General features: G+C 44.7%; 1 protein-coding gene across 2 annotated transcripts; it reads left to right on the forward strand.

The window, feature by feature from the left end:
• Positions 1-513: 513 nt before the first annotated feature.
• On the forward strand, positions 514-25,483 carry PRDM1 (PR/SET domain 1). Of its 2 annotated transcripts, XM_058836784.1 has the most exons (7): positions 514-644; positions 2,140-2,388; positions 8,991-9,110; positions 12,217-12,469; positions 20,178-21,286; positions 21,588-21,716; positions 22,124-25,483. In XM_058836784.1, exons 2-7 carry the CDS (start codon positions 2,206-2,208, stop codon positions 22,697-22,699), a joined length of 2,370 nt encoding a protein of 789 aa, XP_058692767.1. In that variant the 5' UTR covers positions 514-644; positions 2,140-2,205; the 3' UTR covers positions 22,700-25,483. The 2 variants fall into 2 exon arrangements, with proteins under 2 accessions (XP_058692767.1, XP_058692766.1); XM_058836783.1 differs by lacking the exon at positions 514-644 and having other exon boundaries at positions 2,107-2,388.
• Positions 25,484-26,461: the final 978 nt, after the last annotated feature.

Here is a 26,461-nt window from a genome sequence, read left to right on the forward strand (position 1 = left end):
ATTTTAGTTGGTATTTTTTATGAAGCTCTATCAAGTCAAACTGCGCAAGAACGAAATTGGGCACGTGCTAAACTCCGGAGCTTAAAAATAGCACGGAAAACAGATTTCTAGTAAAAGCTGCCTCAGGTGCGCTCTCCGCGAAGCGCCGCGGTGCCCGCCCTCCCGGCAGATCCAGGCGGCGGGGCAGCGCCGCGGCTCTCCCAGCTGACGCACGGGGCAGAAAGGAAGGGGGGAAAAAAATGAAATAATAACAGTGATGTACAAAACCCAACGCGGGTGGGCTGGGCGGGGCAGGGTCTGCAGGTAGGGCCCCACCTCCCGCGCTGTGAGAGGGGCCGGCGGAGGGAGGGAGGGAGGGGCCGGTGCGTGTGCGCGGGCGGGCGGGCGAGCGGCGGGCGGGCCGGGGCGAGCGGAGCGCGCGGCTGTGGCAGGCGGCCCCCCAGCGTTCCCCAGCGGCAAGAGCAGCAGCACCTGTGACAGCCGGGGGAGGGAGGAGCGGGAGGGGAGCGGCGGCTGGAGGTGTGAGTCAGTCTCCCGGGGACCCGGCCGCTGGAAGGAAGGAGAAATGTTTACTCTGTAGAAATGAGCCAGGTTTGCCGCCGCCGGTGGGCTTCGGTGTGGAAACGCGCGCGGACTCTGCCCCGGTAAGGAGCGCGATGCCGTCCCCTCTTTCACCCCCGCCTCCGCCTCCCCGGCTCTTGCTTCTCGTCCGTCCCGGCGCCCGCGGGACGGAGCAAAAGTTTCCTCGTCGCCTCTCCCGGATCGGGAGCGCTCCTCTGATCGGCGTTAACCCTTTCGCTCCGCCGCGCAGCTGTCACACCCCCGGCCCCTGTTTCGCTGTTCGTCCCCTCTCCCCCTTCAACGCCGAGGGTCCGGCACTGTGGCACTGCTCGCCTCGGCCGCGGTCAGGACGGGGCACTGGGCTGGTCCGGAGGCGGCGGCGGCGGCGGCGGGGCTGTGTATTGCCGCGACCCCCGCCTCAGCCTCTTCAGGCTGCGCCTCCCGGGAGGGCCGGTCCCGGGGGGCGCCGGGGGTCTCCCCCGAACCCACAGTCAGTCAGCACTTAACCTCTTTCTCGGAAGATCGTGCGCTTTCAGTCTTCGTGTTTCGTTTTTCCCGGAGGAGGGGTGTGAATTTCATAGTAGCTGCGTATCCAAAAAGGAAAAATGAAGGGATTTTACGCGGTATCGAGTGTCATTCTCAGCTACCGGCGTAGGCACAGATTTTGGTTCCTCATGAACCTTATGGAAAGAGCCTCACACTAATACATGTTTGAGGATAGGTTTGGTAACAGTGCTTCTGTCCTGAACAGAGGGGCTGAAGGACTTGCTGGAACTGTCTTGCTGCGCTCATATCCACTGCTTTGGGATACTAATTCTAGGAGGTACCATCATAATCAAAAGGGATAGAATAACTTTTTAAAATATTGCTTATTTTATTTATTTCCCCTGCTCATTTTCTGGTTTGACCCCCAGGAACATGTTGCAGTGTCTTGTGCAGGGCTGCTGCTGCTACAGTGATGCTGGCAGGATGTCGGCTTTCTCAGCCTTCCATGCCAAAGGATAAGGGGACGTCAGGAGGAGGCGGGGGGGCCAGGTTGTTTTGAAAGTTGTTTGTGTGTTGAAAGCCGGTGGGAAAGTTCAGGCTTCCCCATTTGGAAGAGGCAAGGCTGGGTTCCGCTCTTCCAACATGCGCTTTCCATTTTTAGCTTCATTCAGACGCAGACAGCAGTTCCTTTCCTCTTCCTCTCCTTGTTTGTGTGACACTTTTCCGAGGCAGCTTTTCCACAGGCGACTAAGTGGTCTCACGGCCATGACCCCACATTTTCTTCAGCACGGAATATTATTTTCTCTCTGAAGCTTTAAGGAAAAGGTCTGAAAAAGGTAAAGTTGTTGTCACAGCCTAGGGATTTTCTCCTCTTTGTTTTGTTCCCTCGTTACTACAGAGGCTGGCATTTTAAAGTGCTGCTTCAGTCAGAGCAGCTTCGTTTACACTGCTTTTTGGCTATTACTCAACTGTACCAACTATCCTGCATACACTTTCAAAGTGTCACAGACTACTGAATTAGTCACACTGTATCAACGGAAACCACAACACCGAAGGACAATGAGGATTAAAGGCTGTTTTCTTTTTTTCCAGGCTGCTACACAGTGTAGCTCGGACGCTGTGAGTTTCAAGAATCTGGTGAAAGGGAGAGAGTGGACAATGAAAATGGACATGGAGGATGCTGACATGACTCTGTGGACAGAGGCTGATTTTGAAGAGAAGTGCACATATATTGTAAATGATCACCCGCTGGATCCCAGTGCCGATGGAGGCACCCTAACTCAGGCAGAGGCTTCCTTGCCAAGGAACTTGACTTTCAAATACGCATCTAACTGCAAAGAGGTAAGCGGCAGCGCTCTGGGGAAGGTTGGAGTCAGACAAGCCAAATCACAGCGCTTTGGAAAGCGTGTGCTCACCCTGTCTTTGATTCTTTAGCATACACACACACCCTAACAACAACAACAAATGCTGCCCGCTGGCTTTTAATATGCGACCCTAATAACTCTTTTAAGAAACTGTGTGCTGGTCATCTGTTGTGTAATATTTACACTGAAAATTGCAGCCAACCTATCCCTGAAACTGGTTCTGTACCAATTCACAAACAGTTAAATTTTCACACAATTTGAACAGCATCTGAATAAGCATATTTAAACTGTGGGGTAGTTCTTTGTGCCAATTTCTAGGCTGCTGTTTGCCAGGACCATTCATTGCCTCTGGCTCAGAGATTAAAGTGCCTCGGTTGTCCAATAAATAGCTTTAAAAAAGTAAAGGGAAAAAAAAAACACAACAAATTCCTGGAAATGTGTTTAATTATTTCTTTTTGTTTTCCCTTTGGTTATGAAATTGCCTTATTCTTTTTGTGAGCTTGTTGTAGTCCCAACTTCCTAAATTCTTAAAAACTCTGGCATGTTGGTTAAGGAAGTAATGGTAGAACTGTAGCAAGTTTGACAGAAGGGTGGCCGTAGCTTAAATTAACTTTTGTTTATCTGGGACAGTATCTTCACCGGTAGCTAGCCGTGCGAGTCTGTCCTATCCTTGTCCCTGGAGTGGGTACATTCTTTGTTGTTGTTTCAGAAGGGCTGGAAAGAAACAAGCCTGGATGAGCAATTTGGTTTTGTGTTTACTCCTTCGTATAGAGTAGCTATTATAGCTAGGTGTGATGTTCAGTAGCGTAACAACCCAGGGGACAACCCTTCATTTCTCCCTGTGCTGAGACTTGTGGTATAGCAACTATTACCTGTGCTTCTGCTTTGGCTAAACATACTGACCACAGAGCTGAAAAGGAGAGGTGCAGTCATCTGTGCCTATCAAATATTTCCTTCCAGAGCAGGTACTCGTTTAATCCTGTGTACAGAAATAGGGCTGGACCCCCAGCTGAAGGGTGCTGACACCATGGAATTTAGTTTGGCAGTGCCTAATAGAGTGCCAAGTATGTTTGGTAAGAGGTTAAAGCTAAATTCACCTTAAAATCCCTCTTCTCTTCCCATCTGCCCTGCCCTGCCCTGCAGAACTTTGGCAGAGAAAGGTCATGCTCCAGAAAAGAAGTGTTAAACCTGGTTTTGTGTTATTGCATTGTTAGATAGGTTTTAGTTTGGCGTGAAGAGGGAAATAAAGCTGAGACTCTGCCATGGGATACAGGAGGATTTCTTGATTGAAGGATGAGCTTGCAGTATGACAGCTCGGGTCGGTCCTTGGCCGCCGGCTGATGACTGATTGGCTGCTGAGGCTGCTTGTTCTCTCTGGCCCTGTTGAGTCCTGCTGCTGTGGCTGGAGACATCCAAAGAGCTTTCAAAATTCCCAACACCATGTTTGGAAACCCCAAGGTGCAATTTCCTTATTCCCTGGCTCAGGTCAGTGAATCAGGAGGCTTGCTGCTGTCTCTGTATAAAAGGTGGGGGGAGAGAGAAGTTGTTGAAAGATTGCTGGTTCTTTCTTGTAAAATGTGACCCATGCAGCTCCCTGTTAGTGGGAGTCTGAATATAGGACATCCTCCTTTTGTTCTCCAAAGCTTCCCCCCGTCTTTCATTTGTGCTGAATTGCACCTACCCTAAGGAGCTATAGGAACTTTTAAACCATGACTATCTTTAAGGTAGCTCTGAAAGGAAGGGCCTTTATGATGTGCTCTTTGGCCACTTTCTGTGAAGGCTCCTCTCCAGTGAATGTATGGACAGGTCTCATTTGCTACTTATCCATAGGGTGAAGTAGTTGTAAATGGCATAATCCGCTTGTGTGCTAGTAACTTCTGACATGAAACATTGCACTTCTTTTCTGTCTGTCTTCCAAGTTCGATTTTGTTTAGTGGGGTCAGGACTGGATACATGTGTTGTTTTTTGCATGTTGGTTTTTGTGGGTCAGTGAGGGAGCCTGATTCTGGTTTTGACCTCATGGAAAACCACTAGAGTCCTGACAGCTTGGGAGAGTGGGTTTTTTTTCACTTAGAAAAGGATGAGGTAAGACTTTGGGGGATGCATGTGTGCGTGTTTGCCAGTGGGTTTCAGATGTGAGCTGTCTTCATTGTTAACTTTGGGGAGAGCTGTGGCTTCATCTGGTTGAGAGTTTTAAATGCTGAGTCAGTTTATTGTCAAAAAAGCATAAATAATATATCGCTTGTGAAATGCTGATATTGTCATGATTAGATCATAAAATCCTAGTGCTGTCACGATTAGTATTGTATCTCCAGCTGGAGCAGGAAAAGTACTGCGTGCCTGCTTAGGAGGGAGGAAGTACGGCCGCTGCTATTTGGGGAGGGCTGCTTTTTCTATATCTTCTCCTTGCATGCTTTGTGGAGCTCGTCTTTAAAGGTTTATGCAATTTGCAAGGGAGTCCATGACACGTCATCATACTCTTGTTTATTCTTGGATCTCAGTCAGGGACTTTTCTGAAGAACATGTTTTTTGCTGTGAGTTCATAGAATGTGTCAGCATTTTAAAAAATGAATTACTACTGCTTATAACATTTCAGGCTGTTAGATCTACTTGAAGTAATTTATTTATTTCTATGCGTGAATTATTTATCCTTCCCACCAGTTTTGGCAATTGTCAAAAAATTATGAAATGTGGTACCAGATTTATGCTCTAGAAGGCCATATGTGAATGATCTTTTCATGCAGACATTTAAAAATATTTTTTTCCATAAACTTCTCTTTAGTCTCAGTCCTTAAAGCCCAAACAGCCCTTCTTGATATAAAATGACAGTTACTCTGCTGTCTTGAATATTACTACTATCTCATCCTGGTGTGTGAGCTTTGACAGAGAAAAACATATCTCTGCAAACCACCCATTACTGTTGCATATCTCTGATAAGGCCATCTCTTAGAGACAGACCCTGAATCAGTGATTTTAGTGAAAGCAGTGATTTTGAGCTGTTAGGAACAGTGCCTCACTGACCTCAGGCACTTGCTCTCCCCTATTGCTTTTATTTATTTTTTATGTGGTTGCCGAGGAAGCCATCTGAAAGCATTCAATTTTGTGGCATCACTTTTAGAAAACTGGTCACTGAACAAAGGAGTTAAAAATACGTAACTATAGAATTAGTAGCTAAAAAAAATTAAAATCAGTGTTAATTCGGGACACATGACGGCCTGCCCTATTTGCGTGTGGAGAGTACTGCTGTTTTAATGAAGCCGATAAGAGTTTGTTCGGTGTTTTGTTTTTTTAAAGCAGCTTAGTGGTCCCATTGCAAAATACTTGCAGAATTAGCAGGAGTCGTTGTTTTACTTCAGTGCCTTCTCCCCAGACAAAGATGCAGGAGCGTTGATCATCCAAAGCGCCATCTCAGATCAGATTTGGGACCGGAGCCCACCAGCCTCATGCCGGGGGGCCGCGGGCGGGCCGGGATGTGCTGAGCGGGCCGGGCGGGCCCCAGGCGTGCCCGGCCCCCGGCGCAGCATTAGGACCCTGGTCAGTTCCAGGGCCGCCGTCCCGGGCTGCTGCCGGCCCCGGGCTGCCCCCGCCGGGCCGCCCCGCCCGCGGCCGCGCTGTCCCCGCCGGCGCGCCCGGGCGCCGCTCGCAGCCGCCCCGCTCGGGCAGCGGGTCCCGGCTGCCGCCGGGCTGCGCCTTCCTGCTGGAAATGCTCTTGTACGGAGAGGAGGGACGCGGCGGAGCGCTGGGAGCTTTGAAGGGAGAAGGGCTACGCGCCGGTGGAGAGGAACCGAGGGGGAAGCAGCCCGTGGCTGCCGTGTGGCGAGGTGCGGGCCTCGCAGGCAGCGCCCGGGCGGCCGCAGAAGGGCTCCGCGCTGGGGAGCGCCCGAGCCGGGCTCCCGGCGGCTCCCGGGAAGGGCTCCCCGCGGGCGGAGCGGCGCGCTGGAGGACACCTGGCGGACACAGCTCCGAAGTGCCGCTCTGGCACATCCCTCCGGCAGCCCCGGGGCGGCTCACCCCCGGCTCCCGACCCGGAGCTGCGCCGCTGTCCTGCCTGCCAGCCCTCGGCAGCTCCCTGCTTCCCGGCCTCTTCTCAAGCCGCCCCCGCTGAGCCAGGAGCCGCTTTTGGCTGCGGCAGGGGGGGCTGCCGGCAGCGCGGAGCCTTGGCTGCCTTGGCACTGCGGGCACCCTTCTCCTGGAGGGTGCCCCTCATCGACCCCAGCAGCTGAGCTTGAGAGGGAACAGCGGAGGCCGGGAATTGCTGACCTGAGAGCCACCGTCAGCTAAAAGTCATCTGGACAGCTTTATAGCCTGGTTTAGCAAAACTTCAGTGTTGGCACACACAAATGTGCAGCACCTCTTCTGCCAAATTCTGATGGGTATGGGCTGAGAAATGATCTTTGCTTCTCCCCCAACACAGCTGAACACAAACGCTGTATGTAAGGTGGATATCAAAAAGTATCTGCTGTGTCAGAGACTGTTTCAAGTTGACTGGTTCAAGGAGTGATTTCTAGAGATTCTGAGAATTTCATTAAAGTCGTTCTAATTAAGGCCAAGATATTTTTAAAACCATGAAAAATCTTAAGCTATCATGCAGTAAAACTGGCAGGGTGTGCTTGTAGCTTGGTTGTGAACTTTTCTTGAGAGGGCAGATGGATGTAAATGAAGATATATAGGGAAAATGAGAAGAACATCTGCCTTTTTCAGCTCTTTATGAGACATGTACAAGCAAGACAAAAATAAAACTGAGCCACTGAGCTTGTTTCAGCATATGGTAGGTGTAAGAAAATTTCTGGAAGTCCCTCTTCTCTCTCTTCAGTCCAGATGCACAGATCAATGGAGCATTTAACTACCTCTGCTGTTGATGTTTTAAATTTTTTTTTCTTTGTAGTGTGCTGAAAACATATGTTAAAATGCAAACTAGTACAGCCACCACGTACACCCAGCAATCTGTTTCCAGGTGATTCCTTGAATCCATGGCTGTTATTTGGCCCCTTTATTTTGACATTTAACAGGAAATTATGCTAGGTGTTCATTTTTTTACTGGGATTTTTAATCTTGACCAGTACACAGGCAAGGATTTCTCTGTCTGCCTCTCACTTACACAGTGTAAGAAAATGTAGCATGAGAAAATAAGAAGGCTTAGCTAATTTGTGAAATGCTGTCTACATACAGTCCAAGGTTTTTACCACTCTTTGCTGAGGACTGTTAAAAGAAATAGAAAAGCTTACTGAAGTGAGCTATCTGTAGGGTCTGACAAGCGCTAATCTCCTTTGGTAAGGACATCAATTCCTCGTGGGGTACAGACAGCAGTAATCCCAGTTCTCAGTCTTTCTCAACTACTTCTGGTGTTCCTGTCTTGTTCTGAAATCCTGGCGAGCAAAAAGACAAGTGGCAAGATGTCTGAAGGGGATATGTTTAATATATTTTGCCATGAGAGTTTGCAGTGTATTTGGTTATAATACCAAATTAATGGGCTTTTTACCTTCTTTTTTTCCCCACTATCTGAGCAGTAGGATCAGTCTTGAAAAGGCTTGGGGTTTTTGGTTTACAAAATTATTGGTTTTGTAACATTGTTTGGATACATTAAATTTAAAAAGATTGGTGAGAAACAGAGAGACAAAACCAATAACTCAGCAGTGTTTTGCAAAGGGTTACTCCAAGGCACGTTCTTCTGAATAATGATGAATTGCTTCCTGATTTGTGGTCAGTGACTTTTTTTGGTATAATTACTGTCAAGAAGGAAGCTGAACAACCAGAGTACATTTCTTAGACCCAGCATAGTGGAGCATTTTCTTCAAAATCCTTACACCTTTTTTTACCAAACGCACTTGATATATGTTATCTGATGATAACTGATGATTCATTTTTGTACAAGAAGGTGACCTGTGAGTACATGTCCCAGAGCCATTTCATATTCTGTTTTGTATGCCACTGTATGCTGGTAAGAGAACTGAAGGTATTTGGTTTTTTTGGGTTTGGTTTTGTTTTGTTTGGTTTGGTTTTTTTGTGTTCTCCTTTTAGCTATCAGGGTGGGTATAGACCAAAGAATGGAAAGGGGTGGAGAGTGGTTTCATTTTGATCTGGAAGAGCAGTCATTCCAGTTCCTAACTTATTAGAAAAACAAGCTCTGTAGCAGTGAAGTGATTGATAGATATTGCATATTTTTGTTCGCTGAAACTAGACTTTTAGGGGCTGCCTTTGATAGGAAAAATAACTTCGTAAGATATTTGACAGTCTCTGTACATTTTGCTTACTGTTTCTTCCAGTAAATGTATTTCCAAAAAGCACATTTTTAAGGTGGTATTCATCATTAACTTCTATATGTCTTAGGAAAAGATATTGAAAATGTTAGTACCTGACAAAACTGTTCGTATTGTAACCAACATGATTGTTCATTTATTTATTTATTTCTGTTTTGATGAAATAAAAAAAATATTTTTATTTCTGTTTACTGCAAAAAAATTCTTTCATTGTTTGCTTTACCTTGTTACATTTGAGGGGGGGAACGGGAGAAGAGGGAGACTAGGGAGACTTCTCATTTTCTCTTGGCAGTGGACTGATCCTGTGGTGCTCCTCTTGTAGGTCACTGGAGTTATAAGCAAAGAGTACATCCCAAAAGGAACACGCTTTGGACCCCTGGTAGGAGAGATCTATACCAGTGATACGGTTCCCAAGAATGCGAACAGAAAATACTTTTGGCGGGTAAGTAGGAAAAAACAGCACCATGTTGTTGCAGTAAGCAGATCACTAAATGAGTACGGCTGAGAAGCTGGGTCACTTCCTGCTGTGTGATGCAGGGGACAGCCTCTGTGTGCAGCCAGGCACAAACAGGGCCAGTGGGTGCATTAAGCTGAGTAAAAGCCTGGCTGTCTTGGATGTAGGGACTGCGTGGGTGGAGAGAGCAGTGGAGATGCACAGCCCTTCCTGGCTCTGTTTTCCAAAATGTATCTGTGTCGATTCTGTAAAGAAATAGTTCTGCTGCTTGCTGTAAGAGCAGGTTATTTTGCATTTCTTCACAGCGGAAAGTCATTCTGATTTATGCAAGTATCATGTCCTTGATTTTTCCCACCATGAAGAAGCTGTTAAAGTACTGCATAAACGTTCACTTTGGAATTATGATACATCTGACATTTTTTCCTGCGTCTTGTGTAGAGCTGCTATAACACAGTGGTTATAGTCTTCAGCATATATCATTCAATTAATACATTTTTCTAGGTCTCCTCAGAATTGTTAAAAGAGCAGCTCATGGATCTTAGCAAAGAGATAAACACCAGAGCTGTTTATTTGTACACCGTAGTATAAGCTGGAAGAGAGCAGTAGCCAATATGTTTTGGCTTGGGCAGTCTGTGCTGGGGAATATGCTTCCAGTTTATCAGTTGACATAATCCTCATTTTCCTTACAGACACATTCTTAATTGTTAGAGAGCATTCCTTCAGCCCCATCTCATTCCACGGATTTGTTTTGCTGCCTTCTAGCCACGTAGGTTGTGTCTAAATCCGTGGATTTGGGACTGTGTCCAAGCCTCTGTGCTCAGGTGCCTGCCTGCCTTAGTAATATCCCAACCTCATATCCAGGTGAAACCCAGGGCATGCACCAGCATTCCCCACACCCCTTTCTTCCTACCTAATTGAATAATTTTGGTTTTCTCAGATTGTCTTTGTACGATGTAATACAGCGTTGCACAGGCAGTTATTTATGTGAGGTTTGCCTGAGAGCAGGCAACTGTTTTCACATTAATAAGGCCACAAATGTTTCTTTTTGCTGAACCTCTTTGAAGCTTGTGTCCAGTCTAGGAAGAGACCAGTCGGCTGACCCTAGCCCTGCTAGTTGTTTGTAAGGCAGCAGACACAGGGAAAAGGGGCTGATAACCATCTTGCAGGACTTCATTCCTACATTGCAGTGAGAAAGATGACATCATTCTTATGATGTGATTGTAAGCTTTAATGCGGAGGGATCCTCAGAAATAATATCCTAGGAGCCATCTAAGCATCATTAAATTCCCTGTTATAATCTCTTGATTCGTTCAAGACAGACTGCTGCACTGAAAATTAATTCCTTCCTAGGGGTCTGACACAGGCTCGCATATGCAAAGGAAATTGTGGGAGATAACTTCCCACATGTGATTAAAGGCATCCTGGTCTCGCTGGCAGGAGCGGGAACATCTGCTGGGCGCCCGGGGACGCTGCCCGCGCCAGGGGAGCGGGGCCGCCCGGGCCGCGTCATTTCTGGGAACCGCGCCGTGACTCAGCACATCTGGGCGCGCCTTCCCCACAATAGGTGGGAGCTGGTGGGTGCCTCTGCCGGGGAGTCGGAGCTGTGGCCCTGGCGTGGGAGCCGTGGAGGGCTGGTTTGGGAAGTGGTGGCAGGCGTCAAGTGCCAGAGCCCCGCGTTCCTGGAAGTTTGCGAGCCGGGGTGAACAGAGAAACCCGAAGTCTCCTCTTGATGCAGCACAACTCGCCCGGCTCCCTTCCATTTTCTCATAACAAACACACCGCAAAATCTCTCGCAAGCTGCTTTGATGAGGCCACATGTATTTCCCCCTTCTCAGTTTACAGGAAGTTACTCTTAAAGAAAGTGATTCTGGTGTTTACGGCCCTTTTTAAAGGGCCCGGCCGCCTCCCCTCTCTGCCCGCCGGGCTCCGGGGAGTGCAGGAGGGTCCCGGCCGGCCGGGCCGGGGAGGTGCGAGACGCAGTGGGGAGGACGCACGGGCAGGAACACCCTGAGGAGTGTTTTCTCCATGAGATAAGCTCTGTCTCCCCTTTGGAAAAGCATTTCCTGCTCAGCGAGGTGCGTTGCTGGTGCAAGTTGCTCCAGCTTCAAGGTCTGGCTTTTGCCTGGTCATCTGTTTTCAGAAAACCAGGAGCCCCATTTCATCCAGCACAGAGCTAGTTCCCCTTGAGTGCAAGCAATGTGTTTTTACAAGCATGTTTCCTGGATTGCTTTTGATTTGATTTGATTTTAATAATTCTCTTATTCTTACCATTTCAAGAAACAATAGCTTCTGTCAGTGATGGGAACTTCTTTCTCCCAAAACCACTGAGCAGTTTTCAGATTCGTGTTTTCTTGCCCCTCTGTGGACAAGTCAGAACATGTCCCTTAGTAGGAAAAGTGACATCTCATGGGCTAATAATCCCTCTCCAGGTCTTCCTTCAGTTATGGCAGGTGAATTTCATCTTTGCCTCACCCAGCCTTCCTACAAAAGGGTTACAGTGCAACTATGAGCAAGTGTTGCTTTAGGACTCTGGGGGGTGGAGAATGTTTGCATAGTTTAAACCTTTGGGTGGAGGTGGTAGGAAACTGCAAGTACAGAGGCCATAGAAAGAGGCCAGAAGAGAAGAACTCTGACGTAGCACAGCCAGCCAGTCTTATACACAGGTGACTCAAAGCATTAATGCAAGCATGCACTCAGACCTGCAGTCATCAGCATCACCCACTTGTTGATCAGAGCACCAGGAAAAGGACTCTAAGGTAGACTGTTCACACAGAGTACTCTGCATTTCAGATTTTGGGTCTTGTTTTCCCAGGCTAGCAGTGACACTGGCTAAGATTAAATGGAAAAGGTGACCGTGGACTTGCCTTTAAATACTCTCTTAACTCAGAGGATGTCACTGTTGGAAAGGCAGGAGCACAGCTTGAACTCTTACTTCAGTAATATATGCTCATCTTAAGAAAAAAAAAGGGAGCTTAGACTTTATCACTTTTCCCCACTGGATTCTGTGCATACATGTTGTGTATTATATATGTATGCGCTCTCTCTATATATATAATATGTATATATATTCATAAGCACTTCCTCTCTATTCCAGATCTATTCAAGTGGTGAACTTCATCACTTCATTGATGGATTTAATGAGGACAAGAGCAACTGGATGCGTTATGTAAACCCTGGCTACTCTGTTCAGGAGCAGAACTTGGCTGCTTGTCAGAATGGAATGAACATCTACTTCTATACCATCAAGCCCATCCCTGCCAACCAAGAGCTGCTTGTGTGGTATTGCCGAGACTTTGCAGAGAGGCTGCACTATCCCCCCTCCAGAGAGCTGACAATGATGAACCTCAGTAAGTGGATTACAATATAAACAAGGAATGCTAGTAATGTCTCTTATGCCTATACGATCTAATAATAAGTTGTATAATTACACAGCTGCATCATCTGTTGTGTCACAGGAGGTAGCTTGGAGTGGAAAAGGGGAATTAAAAAACCCAACACAAGAGAATGAGTTCCCTGTGCCTGTTCAAATGTAAAGAGATTCTAAAATCTGAACAGTTGCTTGTTTACAATCTGAATCTTATCTGGTGAAATTCTGGACAGACAACCTGACCTCTGTCTTCCTAACCATAGCTGTTGGTTCACTCTCAGACTTTCCAGTTTCAAATCTCAGTGTGTTGAGCAAAAGTCTGCTTTGGTAGCATGTACTAAAAGCTGTCCAGTCATGCTCCCAAAGGGCTGCCCTCACTGTACCAGGAAGTGGCAATGTGCCATGACTCTGTCTAGGTGTCTGACAAAATACATGTTTACTGCATAATGCACTTTGAGCCTTGCATCTACACTTATTTATCTTGTGGGAGCAAACCTTCTGTGGTCTTCTCATCTGGTTACTTGTACTTTAAGCTCAGTGTACTTTGTCCCCATTTCTTGACTTTATATTGCAACTTTCATTTTCTGTTCAAAAATAATAGCACTGGTAGCAGAGGGAAGAGGTGTTTCCAGGGGATTGTGGTTTCTGATTATTTCCAGCCTTGGTACTTTACTTCTCACTTAATCACTGCCTGACACCTCACCCAGAGCCCCTTCTAGAGAAGGAAAGATTCTTGCTGACTTCTCAGTGGGCTCTTAAGGCTGCTTCCCCTGCTGCTGCTCTAAGATAGAGCAGAGTATTCTTTTGTCCTTCTGCCAGTGACTACACTGAAACTTGAAGGGAAAACTGCAAGCAGTTTTTTGGTTTGTTTTTTTTTTTATAAAAAGAACAATTTATGGTTATTTGGCAACAAGAAATGGGTTGTAAAATATCAGTGTTACTTTGGGGATCATTAGAACTGTCATCCCATATTATAAAAATTATATCACACATTCATATTAATCAAAAGTACATCTATACTCTGTGGGTGTCACCCTTTCACTAGCTTTTTGTCTTCCCCCACAAATTAATAGAAGAAAACTTGTTGTCTCCTAATGACAGAGGGAAGAGAGGGAGGGAATGTCTTATGCAGCTATATTCTCTATTCAAAAACTATCTCACTGATTCTGTCATCTTTGCACATCTGTCATTTCATCACTCTCTGTGCAGTTTTATTTCCTGATATAATGAACTGTGGGACCTGCAGGTGAGATGAGACAACAGCATGTAGGGCTCTGGTGGATGAGGAGTTTGCTAAAATCTAGTCAGCCACGTTTGGCCACTAGCTAGGAGGACACACAAACACAGGATCGGTTTCCTGCATCTGCTGGCACCTTAGGCTTCCTTGCAGAAGTAGCAATTAATGTATTTGTAAAGTGTTTCTTACTCTGTCCAGTTACTCTTAATCAGGTCAAAACTAGGGGTGTCTGGACATAGCAGAATAACTGGTTTTAGTAAAAGTAGTAGGCTCAATACAAGGATTTAAAGACATGGGAACTTGAGCCACAATTTTGTAGTTCAGCCTTCATATTTGCAGTATTTCCAGATGCTGAGTTTGAAACAGACATTCTTCTCTTTTTTAAGATAATTATATTTAAACCACTTAGAAATTTTATGTTAGCTTCTTCCACCTAAAGAACAGTTCAGAAAATGAGAAAAACTTTTCACTTTTTTTTTTTCTTTTCCCCTCATTCTTGTAAGCAACACATTCAGGCCTGAAGCCTGCAGATGGGCCAAAAACCCTACAGGTACCATAAGGATTGAGGTTTTCTAAAGTTAGCCTTTTGAAAAGTGTGGAAGAAAAATCCAAAAGTCTCCCAAAGACCCTTATTTGCCAAAGTCCCTGTAGCAATGGTGCAAGCAGGGGTGGTTTTTCCAGCATTAGGACTGGAACCAGATGAGTTTACCGTGAATGCCAGCAATCTTTAGCTTTCTTCTGTTCCTTTCTCCCAGGCCACTAGTTAAATCTAAAATTAGAGAGCATTGTGCTGCCTCTCCAGCCTCTCTCTCTCTCTGTCACAAAGGCTGGCCAAGGTACCCTGGCACCGCATTCATCCATGAGTAAAGAGCAGAGGGGTTGTCCCCAGTTTGCTGGCATCCTGCAGCTCCTAGAGACCAGGCTTTGGCCCAGCAAAACATCTGAACACAGCCTTGTTTGAGGGGACCTCTGCCCCCCCAGCCTGCTAAGAAGTCAGGAAAGTCCTCTCCAGCCAAATGGATTGCTAATCATTTAGTGTTTAAAGTGGTATGGCTTCCCTCAGAAGAGCAGGGGTGTCTCACCACCTCTCGCAGCTCTTGGCTGCTGGTTTTGGCACCCGCTGAGGAGGAGGGAGGGGAAGTTTGGGTCCGGGTCCTAACAGGCAGGCTGAATTCAGGGCCTCCTCCATGGGATACACCCTGGTGTGGGCAGGAGGCAGCCGGTGGCCGTGGTGTGTGGCACCCAGATCTCTCCCTCCACTGTGTCTTGGGTGTGCAGTGCATGCTGGTGCCCGTGGGAGGCTTTGGAAGAGTCGTACCTTGGCTGGCTGCCCAGCACAGGAGAGGCCACCTGGGACACACACCTAGAGACCTTACAGTCTTGCCAACTTAAAATATAGGCAGCTGCTTTAAGTGCCTCAAGGGTTTGGGGATCACAGCCTTAGAGTTCAGCACCTTAGTTCCTCTTTAAGCACCAGAGCAGGATGGGCCTCTGGGGAAAAATGTATCAGGGAATTTCTCTGGCTTTATTTCCTGTAATTAGTGGCCTCAAAAATGAGAGAACTACCACTTTAGAGCATAAATGTATTTACACACCCACATGTAACATCTACTTGCATCTGTAACAGCAAACTTTCAAATTAAAGGTAACTTCCCCAGCATTAGTTCATTTGTGCCGCAGAAGGAAAGCATCCAGATGCAAGACAGCAATTAGGCAGGTACTTAGTTGTGGGTTTAACCCTGTCCTCTGTGTTTTCCTGAATTGGGGCCTTTGACCCAGTCCTTCAGACGCTGGAGCACACACCTACCTTCACAGCCATGATTAGCTCCGAGTGTAGCTATGTAACTTCAAATGGATGTTGAAGTGCCTGCAAAGAGTTGCACAATAGTGGTAGAGGCAAGACTCCACATTATCCTAGTGCTGGAAACTCAAGTGTCATTCCCTTCCTGCCTGTTTTGAGGCCCCTGATGTTTTCTGTCAAAATTTGAGATGTCACCTTCAGATGGTGCCATTGTCCAGTAAGTAGTTTTAAGTATGGTGGCACAAGATTTTTGTATTCTGCTAAAAAGTAATTTTCAGTAATTTGCTAAATGTGCTTAACCTCATTCAACTGCTCCTTCAGATTGTCTTATGGTCTGTGATACTTTATTTAGCAAACACTGAGGAAAATTGGTTTGATGGTTCCAAAGGGTTTAGAATTTCATTCTTACCTTAACATGGGAGGGTTATTTTGGGATGGAGGAGTGGAGAGGGTAATAGTTAAAAAAACGCCAAAACCAAACAACAAAAACCCAACAAAATCCAAACAATTGCATTGACTCAGGACATGACAATTTGATAATAATGTTCATATATTGCAATCATATGATGCAATTTCCTGCTGCTCATGTCATGTTTGTCTCCTCAGTCAAGTACGGGCAGGTGACATCTTTTGGTCAAGCTTCAGAAAAAAAGTTCAAGCTGGGGGAAGATAATTTGCATATTTATAAAATATTTCGCAATTTTTTTGTTTCATTAACAGGTTTAACGAGACATTATTTAAAATGTTTCCAGTTCTATGAAGATAGAGTTTTTAATGCTTTTTTCTTAAATGTGATTTATTCTTCTCTTCCTGCTGGCCCTGACATGCTGGCCGTTAGCTCAGTCCTGTCGCTCGCTTTCCCTTTTGTTTATGGGCAGTTTCACTTTCTGGTTTTGAAGCTTTTCTGTTTGGGTTGAGAGGAAACATCTGCACTTGCTTAAAAAAATGCCTCCTGGAATGTTCAAAAGGGCTCAGGAAAATGATTTTTAAATGATATGAGAGGCTGTCTTCACAAAATCAGAATTTGGGGGCTGAAGTTGTCTATATACTGAGAATTATTTGAATCTCAGAAAGATCTTCTCTGAGCAAAAAGTTTTCAAAGGCACGTCACACTGCCATAGACACATTTAGAAAACAGATGATCAAATTATGTACTTCTAAATGTTGGTCTCTGTTCTCATTTTGAGTGGAAACAGTCTTTGTTTTGCCCGGTTCACAACTTCGAGGTTCTCTTCCTACTAGCAAAAGAGGTGCTTAATTTAGATCGAAAATGTGAATTGGCATAATTAAGCTCTACCACTCGAAGTGTTCAGTACCATCTCACTCCTGAAATTACTATTGAAATTACTGTCTGCTTACAACCGTTTTTCAAGTTTTTAGAAAAGAACAGATCATTGTTTTTATGAAATGTTTCTCAGGCTACAGCTCAGAGCACAAGAACTGAGAGCAAAGTCTGTAGCTCTGCAGCAGTCTGTAGCTGGAACACCCACACTGGAGTCACTTAAGGCAGCTCCTTCACTCAAGTTTTATTAATACTTAAAAGTAACAGGAGTTTTGTCCCTTTTCCTCTTGCATGCACTCACCAATCTCAGATCTGAGCAAATAATCTGTTGACCTCAGTTAGAAGTGGATCAGGCTCCTCAAGAGGCACGTCTGAGGTTTTTTTTTCTTTCTTCCCCCTCCACTCCCCTCAGATCAGTAACTTTAAAATGCAGCTGCACCATTCTTATTTTGTCATGAATCTCTTTTCTGTGTGTCTCTCTGACCACAGAAACTAGACAGATCTTGGAAGAGTATGTGCCTATATTTACTGTATATCTGTGTGTGTGTGGGTGTGTGTGTGTGTGGGTGTGTGTGTGTGGGTGTGTGTGTGTGTATGGGGGTGAGGGGGAGAATTTCAAGAGTGAATGGGAGACATTCTGATTGGTAAAAGCTTTAAGATCGCAATAAGAAATACATCTCTTGAACTTTGAAGCATGGCTCCTTTAAGAGCAACAAGAAAGGTTGTAAACCTCTCAATCAGTTTCAGCCCTGGTTTAAATCCACCTTCAGTATAAAACTTAAGAACCTCTCCTTGGCCCCAAACATTACCTTCTCTTATTTTACACAGTGCTGACACACTTGTTTATGTTTTGATCTCTTTGGTGTTCCCAAGTGTCCCTTGTGCTCAGGTAATAAGGGAAAAAGCTAAGAGGGGATTTATGGACCAAAGATAGCTTGCAAACTAAAGAAAGCTGTCACAGTTAGACTTGAAAAACAATCTTTAAACATCACAACTTCTGTCTACACATGGAAATTAGTAGGAGGGACAGCTTTACTGGGAAAATTCAGTAGTGTAGAAAAGAACAATTATCTTTAGTTAGTCAATAAGAGAGCATGGGATTGTTGCACAAAGAATGTTACGATCTCTGCATGAGCTTCCTTTCTGTCACTCCTGGGCTTGCTCCTGCACTTAAGGCACGTACATCCCCACCCTCATGTTTAACCTTGTGACAGTGGGAGCTGTTTCTCCAGCTGAAGTGGCCCCAGTTTCTCTATCAGTTTTCCAGCACCACCAGCATTTCTCCTTCCTCTTCCCCTCCCCCGGGTTTTTTTCTTTGAAAGAGAAAAGTGTCAATTTGAACTTCCTGCTTGACAGACCCCACTGAGAAACTGATATGGGCCTGATAAAGTGGTATTTATTTATTTTTCCTGCTGCAAGGCTTCACAAGTCCTGCCTCCCACCGCCTCCATCCAGTTTTCAATACTGCCTGGTTTTGATACTTCCCAAGGCTGACAGTGTCACCAGGAATGTTTGCTCTGAGACACTGCTGTGGTGAAAGGCAGCTGATAAGAAGATCCAGATAATATTATCTACAGTGCCATTGTGGAGCTTCTTGAACCTAGTAGGACCTCTATGTTATGCCCAAAAATCTGGTGGACATTTAGAAAATGAGTTACCAGTTCAGGAGTACAGACAAAATTACCAAAGAATGTAGATGTTTTTAAAGCTAGAAAATACAACATGTTATTACTTTATTTTTGATACAGCTCTGCATTAACCTTTGGACACCAAGAGAAATAATTTGGAACCCATCTGCTTATGTGTGCACATGCTTGCTGTACAACACTTTTAAGTTTTGTCATAAATATTTTAATTGAACTTAACTGTGTTCAATTGCATTTCATTGGAGCTTGAAAATACACAAACTCAAAAATCTCAACCTAAATCTCAAACTAAATTTGCTTGTTACTAGTCTAATGCCATTTCAAAAAGGATACTACTGTAAAGTGGGTTGCTGTAAGTAGGAGCATGCTTTGAAAGCAGCTGTTTTGTTGGATACATTTAATAAATGGCTGTTTCTTTGCCTTATAGGGTAATGTTGCCAAATGATAGATTCCATCAGGGTAGTGAATAGTGAAGCAAAGAATCCGTGTTGAATGCGGCGTGGTCACTGCCTGTTCTCACGTTCCTCACTTGGTTCAGATGATCCTCCAAAAATCAGAAATAACTGTTTCTCACCTCAGATAGTGAAGTAAGAACAGTCAGTCATGGAAGCAGAAATGTTGCTAAAGGATTGCAGTATTTCTGAGTCACGTACCTACTGGTATTGGCTTGTACCTCCTGATGGAAAGCCTTGCACTAACTAACTATGATTATGAGCTAATTAAGATTCTTGTAGTTTTCCCCCCTATAATAAAATATCTCAGAAGTAATCAAGATTATGTAACAAGGATAAAGGCAGATTTGTTTTTCTACTGAAGTCATATTTCAGTGTGCTGTTAAGATTGTATTATGTCCAGAAAGCAAGGTCTTTGAATACAAATAGAGTATGTGCTGAACTGCGATGAATGTATGCTAGCTTCTATTTCCTTCTAAATACATATTTCTTTTCTCTTTTTTTTTAAAGCACATTTCAACTTAAGCTGGAGCCAACCAGTCTTGCTTTCTTTTGCTTTGCTTCAGCATTTTTTTTATAAAATACAGCTGTAAGCAGAGGAGTTTTGCATAGACTGAATGCCACAGAAATCTGCAGTAAATAGTCTGCTTTGTTGTAGATGTTCCTAAGCAGTATATTTAATGAGTAATGATCTGTTTACTGATGGAGAATACCTTCTCTTTGAAGAAGGCTTTCATCCTAGCCAGCCATGGTTTTTTTGGTACTGTAAGTAATTGAACTGGCTGGTGAAGTGACTGCTGCGGTTTGGCAAAACCCAATTTGTCATGCCTTGTTATTTTACTGAGGAACATTTCTGGGAGCTTGTGTTCTGCAGTCCTTCAGTTAAACCTGTACAGTGATCAAATGCTCGTTACCACATTTATTAGAAATACTGCTTAAAGAGACATTAAACAGCAAAGCTAGGCAGGTTTAAGGGGGGAAAAAAGGTGAAATCAGTTTGCAGAATGGGGGCTGGCACTCTGCAAATGTATCATCATCCAGATCTCTATGTACTGGTTGGTATCCCTTAAATTAACAATGCTTTTTATTAAGACTTAGTACCAGAAGGCATTTCTTCACACAGCAATTCGTTTTCTGGCAAGTTGAATGATTGCTCATCTCTGAGAGTAGCCTTCCTTCCCACTGAACTTGTAGAGGTTAGATTCTGTTTTGAAAAGAGATAATGCCAGTGATATATCTAAATAATCATTATCTTGTCTTTGTGTTTCAGCACAAACCCACATTAATCCAAAGCAGCACAGCACTGATAAAGATGAGCTTTATCAGAAAAGCATCCCAAAGAAGGAGCACAGTGTGAAAGAAATCCTGAAAATGGAATCCAATCCTCCTAAAGGAAAAGACTTCTTTCAGACCAACATTTCACCAGTTACTCCAGAAAAAGACTTGGATGATTTACGTAAGAACTATAGTCCGGAGAGGTGTTTCTTCCCTCGAGTTGTCTACCCGATCCGACCTCACATTCCAGAAGACTATCTGAAAGCTTCCTTAGCATACGGCATGGACAGACCCAGCTACATTACTCACTCGCCCATCCAGGCATCTACTACACCAAGTCCTTCTGGGAGGAGTAGTCCAGACCAAAGTTTAAAAAGTTCAAGTCCTCACAGTAGTCCAGGGGTCACAGTTTCACCTCTGGCACCTACTTCCCAAGAGCACAGAGAGCCATACTCTTACTTGAACGGATCATATGGCTCAGAAGGATTGGGGTCTTATCCTGGATATGCACCCCCTGGCCACCTCTCACCTGCCTTTCTACCGTCCTATAACCCCCATTACCCCAAATTCCTGTTACCTCCATTCAATATGAGCTGTAATAACCTGAGCGCTTTGAACAATATCAATGGCATCAACAATTTCAATCTCTTCCCAAGGATGTACCCTCTTTATGGCAACCTGCTCAGCGGAGGTAGCCTTTCCCACCACATGCTCAACCCCACCACGCTCCCCAGCTCATTGCCCAGTGAAGGAGGCCGTCGACTGCTGCAGCCTGATCATCCGAGAGACTTCCTCATACCAGCACCCAACAGTGCCTTCTCTATCACGGGCGCTGCTGCCAGCATGAAGGACAAGCCATGCAGCCCTACCAGTGGGTCCCCCACCGCTGGTACAGCAGCCAGTTCGGAACACATAATGCAACCTAAACCTACCTCAGTGGTGTTGGCTGCCACCGGCGGTGAAGAAGCCATGAATCTCATTAAAAGTAAGAGGAATGTGACCGGTTACAAAACACTCCCATACCCACTGAAAAAGCAGAATGGGAAGATCAAGTACGAATGCAATGTTTGCTCCAAGACCTTTGGCCAGCTGTCCAATCTGAAGGTAGGCAGTGGAGAATAAGACAGGAGCCTTCTTTGAAGGCTCAGATTTCTCCCTGTAGGTTTTAGAGGGAAAGCAGGGTCAGGCCTCCCTCGCTTGTTAGGCTGTTTATGCGTCTGGGCTTAATACAGCATCCCCCAGCAAGAAAGCATGGTTGTGTGTTTGAATAGTGACGCCACCTAATTAACAAGATAACATTGTATTTTGGCAATGGCACTCTTCCGCTGACTTTAGGAAACATCTGAAAGCACTTTTGTTGTAGTACTGGAAACTGCAAATTGTTAATTGCTTTGTCTCTCCCTAGGTGCACCTCCGAGTACACAGCGGAGAGAGACCATTTAAATGCCAGACTTGCAATAAGGGCTTCACGCAGCTGGCTCACCTCCAGAAGCACTATCTGGTACACACGGGAGAAAAACCCCATGAGTGTCAGGTATGTAACACAGAGAGAGAGAGAGATATGATTCCTTCTGAGGCTGAAGGGATGGCAGGGCTTTGTACATCCCATGCAGTGTGCAGGGAGGGCTGAGGGACAAACCCTTGACTGCTCATGGCCGGAATCTGCACCACAGCCAGGCCCAGCCCTGGTGCAGCAGCATCTGTGGGACAGCATGATAGCCTGCAGCCTGCTAGAGCAACATCTGCCTGATACAGCCACACTCAGAATGACATTCAGAAATATTTAAATAAAAAAGGTGGGGATTTTTTTCCCCTTGTGAGAAAGTGTGAAGATATAGAAAGCTGCTGCTTCATCCTGCCGTCTCCTCCTAGGTGTCTGTGATTTAAACCATAAAATCACCTCCCACTCATTCGCTGTTTCTCTGCCACCCCCCACATTAGGTTTGTCACAAGCGGTTCAGCAGCACCAGCAATCTCAAAACCCACCTGCGGCTCCACTCTGGAGAGAAGCCTTACCAGTGCAAGCTCTGCCCAGCCAAATTCACCCAGTTTGTGCACCTGAAGCTGCACAAGCGTCTCCACACCCGGGAACGCCCCCATAAATGCATCCACTGCCACAAGAGCTACATTCACCTCTGCAGCCTCCAGGTCCACCTGAAGGGCAACTGCCCCGTCGCCCCAGCTTCCGGCCTCTCCATGGAGGACCTGAACAGAATCAATGAGGAGATCGAGAAGTTCGACATCAGTGACAATGCTGACAAGCTGGAAGAAGTGGAGGACAATATCGACTTAACATCGATTGTGGAGAAGGATATACTGACCATGCTCAGGAGGGAAATGGAGGGAGCTAATCTGAAAGTCTCGCTACAGAGGAACCTGGGAAATGGGCTTATCTCCTCAGGATGCAACCTTTACGAGTCGTCAGATATGTCAGTTATGAAGTTGCCTCACGGTCACCCACTACCTCTGTTACCTGTAAAGGTCAAGCAAGAAACAATTGAACCAATGGACCCTTAAGACTTTTTGGCAAAGTGATTTTTTTTATTTATGACTTGGCAAGTCAGGGTGCCTGTAGCAGTTGCTTGTACATAGTTTCAATGCTGCAAAGCAATCTTGGCTTACAGTAGTTTCCCTACGCTCTCCAGCTGAAAGAAGGAACTCCAAAGTTACTGTTTTCTCAGGGCATAAAAAGGGGCAAAGGACTGTGCATTGCCTCGCCAGTTACTAAGAGACAATCATTTATCCATAATTATTTTTTCAATGATAGTACTTCATAATTTATTATGCAATTAATCATTCTAAAAGCAATAATTAGGAAAATGTTTACAATGACTGGAAAAATTCATTGTAATTTTTACTTTAAATGTTTTTATTTTTTGTTTTATGGCCATTCTTTGTAGATTTTTTTTCTGCACATCTGTTTTAAGAACCTAAGATTAGGGTTTCAGTAAATGTGTTTTATGTACCAATGTCTTTTAAACAAATGTGGTTTTTCGTATTGCCAAAGTTGGACATGTGACATACAGAATCCTAGATCTGTTGGTTTGACAAAAAATGCTGTGTACTTTCATGAGCAAATCACCCCACTGGGAATTAAAAAGGAAAAAATAAAACAAAACAAAAACAAACCAACAACCCAGAGTAGCAGCAATCAGGGAAGAAACTTTTTCTCCTGCCTCTCTGAGGAGAGGAGAAAGATTCTTCTACCTGCAGCTCTCCGTGGAACAGATGTGGCACAGCACACACCAACCTGCCATGGACAATACCACATGTTTTTAGAACACAGCTCCAGCCCCACACATTGTCATGTAACTTTAAGACCAAAGGAATACATGAGCTTAAAGTGGCTTTTCCAAAATAAAATCTCACTTACATTCTTCTGTTTCCACAAGCAGTTTAAAAGCAAAGACACAAATAATATTCTGCCTAAAAGGTGGGGGGGGGGGGGTGTTTGGGCAGATTTCTTTCTTCAGATTTTTGTTTTATTTTGGGGTTTTTTGGCCAGAGCCTTCCAGGGATAAAAAAAAGAAAGATGGTCAGATTCCCTGAGAAAGAAGGGATTCAGTTTTACTTGTATTTTTCTCTCCCACTTTGCCTGGGTAGAAGTGGGGAACAAAGTCCTTTCCTGGCACATAAATTTTTTTCGTCCTTCCTGTACGACTCAGATTTTTCTCAGTATTTGTGTTTGTACATTTTGTGGTTAATTTAATTAAAGAAGAAAAGGGCATTGCAAAGTTGTTGAACAACAATTACCTCAGTGCTTGTGTCCAGTGGTGCAGACAATGCTGTTTTACTTAAATGCTTTGCTACTTTAGAGAAGAAACCAAAATGTGCACAGGGATAGAATGCACGTCCTTTTATCTTTTTGTTTTGCTAAGCCCAAAGATGATATGGTGACGTTTGAGGTGTAGCAAAGAATACATGTATATTTATAGATATATTTATACCACTATACGATATATGTATATGTATATATATTTATACCACTTAAGTTGTGAGCCAAACCATGTAATAAAACCTATTTTTCATCTAAGTGTGAAAATCAAATGTTATCCCAGTTTTGCAAATAACCAATGACCTCAAAACCAGAAGGTTGTACCAAGGCATTTATCACTTGCAAGTACACACGCACAGCTGAAGGCGAAGCCAGAACTTGCAAACACGTGAATGGCTTCATCATGCATCCATGTGTAGCATCTCAGTGAATTCGGTGGGAATGACCCTGTTAGCAGGCCAGAGCTCCTTCAGTCCCCTGCTCTCCTGGCAGTCTGCACTGGGGGGGAAGGAGGCTGGTGGTCAGTCAACAGACAGCCAGAAAATGTGATGACAAACATGACCTGTGCGTGATGTGGTCCCAAATCACAGTGAGGGCAGGATGGAAGTCAGGCGGGACAAGGCCCTTGTCTCATTGTGCCCTGCCACTAACGAGTTGCACAGTCAACTCACACGAACATAGTTAGCATTATTACACACCTCCCCTCCGTGTATCCCTTTTTGTCTGGTTACGTTCTTAAAAAAAATTTTAAAAGTCCATCTCAACAATTCAGGATTCGGTGGTCTTTTTTTTTTCCAGCAAACTTCATTTTAATGCCTTCTGTTAAAAAACAAACAATCCTGAAATACAAGTCTCTCAACACAGCTTTTGAAGGACTCCAGTTCATTACATTTCCACTCCTGCAAATTGTGAGGCTGACATCTTTTAAATGTAGCAATAGTTCATAAATATAGTACTTAATTGTAGGATAAACCAAAGTATCACTACTCTGTCACTGGACACACACTTTTCCTATTATTGCCTGTAGTGCTTTCTTGTATTTGATACAAAAATTACAAGAATTTATATGCATCAGCTTTAAAAATTGTTACTTCTCTTTACTGTTTTCCCCTCCCCTTAGACGTTTTACATGTGAATGTAGCAACAATCAACAGTGTTTTTGGGGGTTTTTTTGTCTCTCTTAAGAAAGACTCTGACCAAAGTTAACAGGCTTTTTACTTTGCTAGAACAAGAAACTATCATATGTTTACGTATTGGTTTACATCATTATTTATGTGCAAATTGTCAAATGTAAATTAAATATAAGTGTTCATTGCTTTACTGATGCTTCCCTTGTCTTCAATCTCTCCGCACCAGCTGGGTGCGCAGCCTGGTTGTGGCCCCAGCGCTGGTACACCGAGGGCGATGGTGTCTTCAGCTGTGCTGAGTCCTGCCTTTGTGGGTTCTGATTTCTCCTCATTGAAAGCTGCCAACAGCAATGCCAGAGCTGAATACCCTGGCTTCGTTTTGTACAGAGGTTTCCTCAGTTTCAGCCAGTACCATTTTAAAAAAAAAAAAAAAAAAAAAAAAAAAAAAAAAAAAAAAGCCAAGAATTTTCAGTGTTTCAATGGAAATACTTGAATGCTATCTGCCTCAGAGATATGCGACCCGGGTTCTCATTTACATTTTTCCAAATGATTGTCATTTCTGGCCTGAAACCCTAACCACCAGGACCACAATGACACACTCAAAATGTCAGTGTGAGACCACTTAGTCCTGTCTCAGCATGGTGGGAACTGCATTCAAAACAAACGTGGATCTGTTGTAAGTGCTCACAAAGGAGATGTGAACACTGCACTAAATCCAGGGGAAGGTCAAGTGTCCGCCCCTCCCTCCCCACCTCAGCCCAAAAGTAACAGCAGGCCAGGATGCCCCAGAAAGCTAATTCAACATTTGCTGCTTCCATCATTTACCGTGAGATCTAAACCAGAGAGGCCATGTGCTGCCCTGCCCTACCTGAATGTTAAAGAAATAATGTTCCTGCGCATATTGAGACACTCAGCACCGTATGATGTTTTAAAAGTATTTCACTGTCCTCTTAAAAAAATTCATTTAAACATCTGTCTCAAGAATTTGAAATACTGCCAACACCGAACTGTGGAGTTAAGAAAACCAGAGCACTGTTGTCATAAACGTGCCAAATGCAGCATGTTATATTCCTATATTCGACAGAGCTATTGCTGTAATAATTTTTTTAAAAAAAAATAGGATAACCATTACAGCCGTAAATCATACTTCATTACTTGGCAAAGCGTTACGTTGTGCTGGAGAGTTATGTCCTGGGGACACTTGTAAGCTTTAGAAGATGTTTAATAAAACACATTACATAAAAAGACAATGCACGTTATAGATCACAGCCTGGCGAGGCCGAGCGCGGCAGCTGCTGCCTCGGTCTCTGGCAGCCCCCAAGCCGGCTGGGAGCCGCTGACGCCGTGTGCTCCGAGCAGCAATGCAGCGGGATTCAG

The sequence above is a fragment of the Poecile atricapillus genome, chromosome 3 (genome assembly GCF_030490865.1).
Source record: "Poecile atricapillus isolate bPoeAtr1 chromosome 3, bPoeAtr1.hap1, whole genome shotgun sequence".
Taxonomy (NCBI): Eukaryota; Metazoa; Chordata; class Aves; order Passeriformes; family Paridae; genus Poecile; species Poecile atricapillus.

What these genes read in the sequence shown, in the direction of transcription:
- PRDM1 (XM_058836783.1), top strand. Translation starts at nt 2,107, where the DNA reads ATGAGGATTAAAGGCTGTTTTCTTTTTTTCCAGGCTGCTACACAGTGT. An exon ending in ACAGAAAATACTTTTGGCGG is followed by an intron (nt 9,111 to 12,216) that starts GTAAGTAGGAAA and finishes TCTCTATTCCAG; the next exon opens with ATCTATTCAAGTGGTGAACT. An exon ending in GCTGACAATGATGAACCTCA is followed by an intron (nt 12,470 to 20,177) that starts GTAAGTGGATTA and finishes TTTGTGTTTCAG; the next exon opens with CACAAACCCACATTAATCCA.